The sequence below is a fragment of the Cyanistes caeruleus genome, unplaced genomic scaffold (assembly GCF_971803275.1).
Source record: "Cyanistes caeruleus unplaced genomic scaffold, bCyaCae1.hap1.1 HAP1_SCAFFOLD_230, whole genome shotgun sequence".
In the NCBI taxonomy this organism is placed as follows: domain Eukaryota; kingdom Metazoa; phylum Chordata; class Aves; order Passeriformes; family Paridae; genus Cyanistes; species Cyanistes caeruleus.
In genome coordinates this window covers 23,059-31,414 of record NW_028256013.1, presented here as the reverse complement: position 1 = coordinate 31,414, position 8,356 = coordinate 23,059, and the positions used below count along the sequence as shown (strand labels likewise).

The window sequence follows — 8,356 nt, the reverse complement described above, 5'->3', positions numbered from 1 at the left end:
GCACCAACACACGGGCAGCAGGACACAGATGGCGCTTCCTGCCTGCCACAGGGCTTGTGGCTTCAGCACAACCACCAAAGGCCAAGGGGCTTCTGGCCATTTCCCCTGCACCACTGCACGCCCCGGCAGGTTGCTGAACACAAGAACCCTTTTCCCTCTCTTCCCCTATGCCCCACACACCCTGGGCAGCAAAAGAAAGGTCTTGGGACTCTTGTGGTTTATAACATATCCTATATTATTTACATACTAGATGGAAACGAAACGAAGAAAAGAACAATCTCTATGAAACAAAAACTAACAGATGGCCCATGTGGCCCCAGAAGATAGAGCCTCTCAGCCCTAACATATCCTATATTATTTACATTCCAAAAAGAAGAGAAAAAAGGAAAAGAACAACCCTTATGAAATAAAAAATCCTGGCTGGCCCATGTGGCCCCAGAAGACAGAGCCTCTCAGGTCAGCTCTGAGTACACCTCCAGCAGCGCAGCCAGCCCAGGCCCGACAGACGAGGCCGTGTCCTCCATGCCCTGAGGATTTGGTCTTGCATCCTCTGGAGAATGGAGTAACGGGCACTCTGGATGGCCCGGAGGACATACAGCGTCTCAAGTGCCAGGTCTGACACGGCACCGCTTCTGTCCTCCGTCAGGCGTTCGAGGGCTGCAAGAGAGACAAACAGAGCCACGGTCAGATCCCAGAGCTGCGGGGGCCCAGCGAGAGCCCCCTGCCAGGGCCATGCCAGCCGGCTCTTGCCTTGGCCAGGAGGGAGCAGGGACCAAGGGGGTCAGCCCGAAGCTGCTGGCCACAAATGCCCCACGTGGCCCTGAAATCTCACTGTGCTCTGCCCACGCCGCCCCTCATCGGGACAGGGAGCAGAGCCCTCCACAGCCTGGCCAGGGCTGCAGCTGCCCCCGACAGCCAACACTGTCAGCCTGCTGCCGTGGCTCACCTCTGCACAACACCTGGAGCTCTGCGTGCTGCCCCCTCAGCTGCTCCCCGGCCATCCCTGAGAACACAGAGCCTGTCAGGGTCCCAGCAGCACAGCTCCCTGCCAGCGGCGCTGCCAGCCCTGTGGCCACACGGCCTCCTGCCCCGGCAGGGCTCAGCCCGGGCCCTTGCCGCACCCTGACTCAGCCCAAGGGCACGGCTGCCAGAGGCCGGCAGCAGCAGCCCCGAGGGCAGCCGGGGCTCCAGGGCGCCGGGCCCGGGTGCCGCTGCCGGGGCAGCAGCCGGGGCCGGGGCCGAGCTGCGGCGGGGCGGGGAGGGAGCCCGGGCTCGGGACTCACCGATGACCCTGATGGCCGCCGCTCGCAGGGTCTCCTGTGGGTCCTGCAGGTACTGCAGGGCCCGGCGCAGGTGCTCGGCCAAGGGGATCCTGTGGTCGGCCAGCTGGAGAGAGCGGCAGGAGGGAAGGGTTGGCGCGGGCTCTGTCCCTCGGCCGGGCGCTGCTGCCTGCGGCCAGCCCCGGCCTCCCGTGCCCGGCCAGCCCTGAGGCCCGGCCAGCAGCCGCTGGCGCCGGGCTCTGGAGGGGGCAGAGGGCCGGCTGCTGCCCGGGGAGCCGCGGTGCCGGCCCGGCCCGCAGCCCCGCTGGGCCGGGGCTCCATCGGCACCCGGCTCGGGGCCACAGGGGGCTGCAGAAGAAGCCGTGCGGCCCCCGGCTGCAGCAGTGGGCAGAGGCACAGCTGCCAGCCCCACACACTGAGCACCGGGGCCAGGGGGCTTCTCTAGTCTGAGGCTGGCACTTCCAGGCCGTCCTTACCACGAGCCTGGCAAACTTCCACAGCTTCTCCTTCCTCACAGCTTTCTCCAGGTCTGGCCTCTTCAGGAAGTCAGCCGCGCGAAGGAGCGTTGTCCGAGATGCCTGGGGAACAGCAGAGAGCCGCAAATGGCCCTACAAGGCAGGGCACAGGAGTGTCCCAGTGCCAAGGGCTGGAGGAGGCTGCAGCCTGCAAGCCTGCGTCAGGGCAGGAGGCAGCTGAGCCCCCTGCCAAGGCGCAGCAGCAGCCCAGGAGTCCTCACCTCTGCCACATGCCGATTCTCATCTTGGCAGTGGAAAAACAGTGGGAGCAGGCTCTGGTACACTCGTTCCTTCAGGGGCTTTCTTCCTTCTTCTTCTGCTGAAGACATCACTCTTTGAAGGAGAAACATGGAGAGCAGCTGCACCTGGCTATCAGGCTGTATGAAAGGAAGGAAGGAAAAATGACCTCATCATTGGCTTCTTATGGCCCACATCGGCACAGGTCTGCAAATGCACAGGGCACAAAGTGTCCGGGCAGCAGGCAGTGGCTGTGGCTGGGGCACAGAGCCTTACATTGTCCAGGAGTTTCAGGAGCGGCTCAGCCAGCTGCAGGGCCCTGCGCCAGGATATTGGGATGTCTTCTTTCAGGAAAATATGGCTCAGAAGAGCAGTGCTCATCCTGGCCACGTCACTGTCCAAGTCCCACAGGAGGTGCACTAGTCTTCCTGTCAGGCTCTGAATTCTTTCGGCCTGTGCAGAACACAAGTGTGTGAAAGCCCGGGCAGCTGCCGCAGGGCCCAGAGGCCAAAGGGCTGTCCCAAAGCACTCGGGCAGCTGAAGCAGGAGGCAGGAGAGCTGCGAGGAGCTGCCTCAGCGCCCAAGGCAAAGGCCAGCCAAGGCCAAGTGACAGCATTGCCCAGCCTCATGCTGCCCACACGGCCTCAGCTGCTGCCCCCTTCTCACCATGGAGGGACGGTCCTTTAGCAGGAGGAGAGCCCTGAGAACCTGGTGATGCATCTCTGTGGAGTTGTACCACAGGTACTTATACAAGATATCCATTAGGCTGTCACCACAGTCACTCAGGTCCAGGCAATCTAGGAGCTGAAAGGCACAGGGCAGTGAGAGGGGAGCCGGCCGGCAGGAGCCTGGAAGTGCTCAGGGCTGGGCCCAGGCAGTAGCACAGGGCGCGGGTGCCATCCCAGGCAGCTGTGGCTGTGCCAGGGGACAGGGCTGGCAGGGAGCTGAGCGAGGTAGTGCTGGCCATCAGGCTCACCTCCACAAGGAATGCCATGGCAGAGACATCCCAGAGTGGCAACGGTTTGCTGAGCACCTCAAGCAGGTAGCTTAAGATGCCTTTGCACAAGTGGGCAGATGCACGGCGCATTACCCTGGAAGGCGGAAAATGGCAGAAAGAGTCTCAGCAAGGGTGCGAAAAGCCTCTCCCAGGACTGACTGACACAGTTGTCCTATTGCCCCAGCACCCTGTGAGGGGATTTGGGCCCTTGAGATGTGGCTGCTCCTGGGCACCCTCCTCTCACAGCCTTTTGCAGTCTCCTTGGCCATCCCTCGGTGACGAGGCCCTCAGGCCCATGGCCACGGGGACTGTGGGGGGGCATCCCGGGCAGGGGGCACAAATGCCAGAGGCAGTGGGGAGAAGGGGGGCTCACCTGGCCAGCAGACCCACGGCATAGTGGTGGGTGTCAGCACAGAGCAGCGTGTCCCAGCCACGCTTGCGTTCCATTGCCACCACCACATGCTCCAAGTGGAGACTGCAGAGCAGGGCCTTCAGGGTCTGCACTGCAAACCTGTGTGCACAGCAAAGCCCAGGTGACGCTGGGAGCGCTGGCTCCGAGGCTGGGGAAGTGGCAGGGACAAGAGGACTGGCATGGAGCACCTGTTGGGGCTGGTGGAGAGGCCGTGTTGCTCCTGGCATTCCTTCCAGAAGGTATGGACGTCCTCTGTCATATACAAAGTACTGAAGTGCATTTGGAAGAGCAGATGCACAAAGAGGCGGGGGAAATAGACTGTGAGGATCTGTGGGCAACAGGGCCCCTGGAGGATCTTCCACATCACCAGAGTTGCCTGCAGAGGACAAAGCAGCCCGAGACAGCGCTCAGTGCCGGGGCGTCCGTGTGGCAGGGCCTGAGCGTGGCAGGGAGAGGCCGGGGCAGACGCAGGGGGAGCAGCGGGCCTGGTGGCCCTGAAGCTGCCCCTAGGCCAGGTTTGTGGCCAGTGCCTGAAGCAGGGAGATGCAGTGGGGGAAGGAGGCAACAGAGCTGCTGGAGAGGCGGCCGGCCTTGCGGTGAGCAAAGGCCAGCTCCAGAAACTCACAGTCAGGGAAAAGACAGCCGTCTTGTCCCCATCAGAGGTGCCCAGGTTTTTCTGCGGCCAGCTCCCCACCACATTGATGAGGAGCGGTGTCACTTCCTCTGAAATCCAGGGCGAGAGCAAGATGGTCGTCCACATGGCCATAGCAGCTCTGCGGGGTCAGACACAGCACCGTGGGCTGGGCAGCAGCGGGGAGCTGAGCTGGCCGCCAGCTCTGCCTGTGCCCACTGGCCCTGAGCGGCAGCAGCAGCCAGGCAGCCCAGCCCTGTGGGGACAGGCCCCTGAGGGGCAGGATGGCAGCACGGCAGCGGGCTCGGGGGCCAACTTTGTAGCAGGGCTGGCAAAGGGAGCAGCCAGAGGGCCCTGGAAGTCTGTGTTGCTCACAGCCCTGGGCTGGGCTCTACAGGGTGATGGGCTGGGGAGCCCTGAGGCCTCGGGGCAGCTGGGCCCCATACCTGTCACACGTTGGGGCCACCCGCAGGAGAGTGATGGCCACATCATCGGGCTCTGCCTCGGCCACTTGCATCAGGGCCCAGTCCATCCTGTGCTCAGCAGCCTCATTGGCCATGAGCCACTGGTGGATGTACCTCACCACGCCGGGCACCTGGAGAAGGCACAGGGAAACTTGGAATGCTAGCAGAGGGAGTCAGCAACGTGCCCAGCTTCTTCCCCAGACAAGTGCTTCTCTTCCAGCACGCTGCCATGGGCTCAAAAGCTCCAAGTGAGCAGCAGGCGTGGCTTGGGAAAGCCAAGCAATTGCTGGAGGATCAAAGGCTGGCCACAGGCTGCTTACTTGCTCTGGATTGAAAAGAGCCGTCTCTACAAGCAGATCCAGCTGGGCAGCGCTGCTTTGTTCTACCAAGACCTCTGAGGATGTCTTGACCTCAGTGTCCATAGGTCTGGTGTCTTCCTTGCCAATTCTCTTGATGTATTGGTAAAGAAACTGTAGGAGAAGGGCAGGAAGGCAGGGAAGTTGCATGGAGTGCTCCAAGTGCGGTGCTGGGCTGAGCAGTGCCAGCAGGCCCAGCGCAGGTGGGGATGGCTGCAGGTACCTGCGCTGCTCTGCGGAAGCGGCCACGGGCGGTGTCCTGCTCTTGTGTGCCGTCCATGGCTGCATCTGGCAAAGAGCAGCCAGAGCTGAGGGGCTGCAGGAGAGGCCGGAGAGCACAGCCCAGCCCTGCGTTCCCCAGGCAGGGACAGTCCCGGGATGCCCCAGGGAATGCAGCACGGCCACTGCTGCGGGGGCAGCCCCAGCCCCTTTTTTGTGCTGTCCATGGGTGTGTCTCCACAGGACAATGTGGGATGGGATGAGATGGGATGCAATGGGATGGGATGGGGCCAAGATGGCCGCATGCACCAGCCCTGTGGCCCAGCTCTGCCACTCACCCTCCTCCAGCGGCTGCAACTGCTGCACCTCTTCGGTCTCTGGTGCTGGGGCAGCTCCAGGGCCTTCTTCCTCGACCTCCTCCTCCTCCTCCTCCACCCAGGCCAGCTTGGGGACTCTTGGGGGTCGCTGCTCCCTATCTTCTTTCGGACTCTCCAATCCTTTCCATAGGAACAGCACCAGGGGATGGCATGGCATGTAATGGGATGGGGCCAAGCTGGCAACAGGCACTAGCCCTAAGGCCGAGCTCTGCAACTCACCCTCCTGTGGTGCCTGGAAGTCCTGCACCTCTTCAGACTCCTGTGCCAGGACAGCTCCAGAGCCTTCTTCTTCCTCCTCCTCAAGCCAGGCCAACTTGGGCACTCTTGGGGGTCGCTGCTCCATGGCAGTGACTGGATTTCTGGCTACTTGCAGGAGAGATGGCTCGGAAAAGCTCAGAGTCAGCAAGTCCTGCAGTCGTGCCTGGAAGGCACCTGCAAGACTCAAGTCCTGGCAAGATTGCAAGACAGCGAGTCCTGCACTTGGGTCTTGAGGGCTCCTGCCACAAGGACAGGAGGCTCCTCGACAGGGATTGTGGTCTGGTCTCAAGGGCAGAGACTGCAGGGATGGGCGACACGTCGGAAAAGCTCCGGGTCACCAAGTCCCACGGTCTGCCCTCAAGAGAACCTTAAGAAGGAAGGCTCAGCAAGGCCACAGGTCAGCAAGACCTGTGGTCTGGCCTCGAGGTCACCTGTAGGAACAGTGCTTCAGAAAAGCTCCAGGTCCGACACAAAGGAGTGCGCTGTGCGGGGGCTCCTCACAGCACCGCTCTGGCGCGTCCTGACCCGTCGCGTGCACCGAGCACTGTGGCGTGGCCCTGTCACCGCCAGCTCCTATGGCAGCACGTGTCACAAAGGGCCCTTTGACATCTGCTCCCGTTGCCACCATCCCACGGTGACCGTGCTGCAGCGTGTCACAAAGGGCCCTTGCACACCCTGCCCTCCGCCCTGGGGCCGCCCCCATCCCCCCCCCAAGTGGCCCAGCTTGGAAGGAATCCCTTGCCCAAAGTGTCTAAGACAGCCTGATGGGATCTTTAGGAACAGCTTGTTAGAAATGAAATGGAGGCAAATTTATCAATAGGAATTTTATTGAAAACTTTGTAAAATTTACTCATGGAAATGTCTCGGTGTTGAGAGACAGGTGTCTGCTAGGGAGGGCAGGAGCCTCCCTTGGAATGAAAAATGTAGACCCCCCTCCCTCCAAATTATGATAATCCTGAAATCAAGGGGCTCTCAGGCAGCGATCTGGGGATAGGAATGACAGTTCTTTACTAATATTTATAACCAGGCAAACAAACAACAATAACTACAGCGTTAGCAAGAAAACAGAGCCAGGGACCCCGTGACAGCTTTCTGGGCTGAGACGGGAAAGGATGGAGGAGAGGCTTTGTTTCACAAACCCCCTCGGGTTGGCAGTCAGTGCTGGTGCTCCTGCAGGGCTCTGAGGAACACTCAGCTGGAACAGCAGGGATGAGCTGAGATCCCGGGCCAGTGGCTGAGGTGGATCAGCAGCTCCGTGGCGGTGGCTGGCACTGCCACACGTCCCGGCAGGACAGGGGGTGCGAGGCCACCAACGAAGAGGGAAGAAGGAGAAGAAGCAGCAGCTCCATCTGGGTGATGGCGAAATTCCCATCTCCCCACCACAACAGCTCTGTACCCAAAGTGTTCTTCTCCGAAGCTGAAGAAGACACCAAACTGTCCCCACCCTCCCCTTTTCCTGCCCCCTTCCCCCCCTGGGCCCAGCCAAACTCTTTATCTTTCCTCAAGCACACACCAGGTACCCGCAGTTAAGTTTTCCCTGCAAGTCATGAGTAAAAATTCCACAGGCAAGCCAGAACTAAATAGAAAATAAAGGACACCTAACCCCCAACACCTGTAAGTTGTATCTTGAGAGTCAGCCAGGATCTTTGTTTGCCAGAAACACCTCTGAAGTTTAATCAAGGCATTAGTCATCAAAATTATTTTGAAAATTTAAAGATCAAAGTAGCCAAAATACTCAATGTAACTAATTGCTGGGTATGTTCTCAGCTCAGGTTGGGAGGAATGGGGTTCCCTCGGAGGGCTTACCCTGTGGGGTGGCCAAAACTCTGTCAATGGGCTCTGACTCGTAACGAATCCAGTGCAGGGACACTCAGAGAAAACTGTGCTGTGGAACACAGGAATGCAATTATCAGTTTTACAGGATTGACTGAGATTTCCCTTCATGAGAAACCAAGCGCTGTTCTAGTTGGAGGCCACAATGTGAAAGGATTTCTGTGCTTTACCATCACAAGCTTACTCATTCTTTTTCCCTCACCCTCATTCACGGTAGGAACAATAATTCTGTTGTCCATGGAGCTGGCACCTTTTGAATTCCAGAATAATGTCCCCAAGGTCCTTTGCTGTTCAGCTTTACTGCGCTGTCTGTGGCTAACAAGGCTTGCTGGGGTCCTTTCCCCTTCGGCTGGAGAGGTGCCGGGTCCCAGTCCCTGAGGGACAGCCAGGCTCCTGGCTGGAATTGGTGTGGAAGTCCCTCAGGGTCACATCAGCCTTCACATGGAGCCCCGTGGATCTGAGCATTTTCCAAAGGGGCCGTTGGGGCAAACAGGGAGATTTGGTCTGGCAGGGTCTGTAAAACAATATCCCATCCCATCGACTTGTTCTGGCAGAGAACACTTGGCTGCAGGGACATATTCCCATTGTTCCTGCTCAGGTCTCAGGATTCCAACAGTGTTGTCTTTGCCCAGAGCTGTTCCTTCAGCTGGCTTGGGAGGGCCATTTGGCCTCTGGACCCACAGTCTGGCTCCTTTATTAGGACTGCTGGGTCCAAACTCCTTTTATCCACAAATGGAGGCAATTTGAAGTGGATATCCTTTCTTCACAATTATTTTT

General features: G+C 59.5%; 1 protein-coding gene across 1 annotated transcript; it reads right to left on the bottom strand.

Moving 5' to 3' along the window:
* Positions 1 to 214: 214 nt before the first annotated feature.
* Positions 215 to 6,353, bottom strand: LOC147645556 (maestro heat-like repeat-containing protein family member 7). Its single transcript, XM_086874469.1, has 16 exons — positions 5,708 to 6,353; positions 5,450 to 5,608; positions 5,116 to 5,180; positions 4,857 to 5,006; positions 4,519 to 4,667; positions 4,067 to 4,214; positions 3,630 to 3,817; positions 3,403 to 3,540; positions 3,009 to 3,123; positions 2,699 to 2,836; positions 2,309 to 2,485; positions 2,017 to 2,172; positions 1,757 to 1,858; positions 1,284 to 1,386; positions 947 to 1,003; positions 215 to 657 (listed from the first exon to the last, which is right to left on the bottom strand). The coding sequence occupies exons 1-16, from the start codon at positions 5,829 to 5,831 to the stop codon at positions 458 to 460; spliced, it is 2,169 nt and encodes a 722-aa protein (XP_086730595.1). The 5' UTR covers positions 5,832 to 6,353; the 3' UTR covers positions 215 to 457.
* Between the last annotated feature and the right edge of the window lie 2,003 nt (positions 6,354 to 8,356).

Coding starts and splice junctions, on each gene's coding strand:
- LOC147645556 (XM_086874469.1), bottom strand. CDS start 5,831: ATGGAGCAGCGACCCCCAAGAGTGCCCAAGTTGGCCTGGCTTGAGGAG. Junction 3,818..4,066: donor CGGCTGTCTTTTCCCTGACT/GTGAGTTTCTGG, acceptor TGTCCTCTGCAG/GCAACTCTGGTGATGTGGAA. Junction 658..946: donor GCTCCAGGTGTTGTGCAGAG/GTGAGCCACGGC, acceptor TCTCTCTTGCAG/CCCTCGAACGCCTGACGGAG.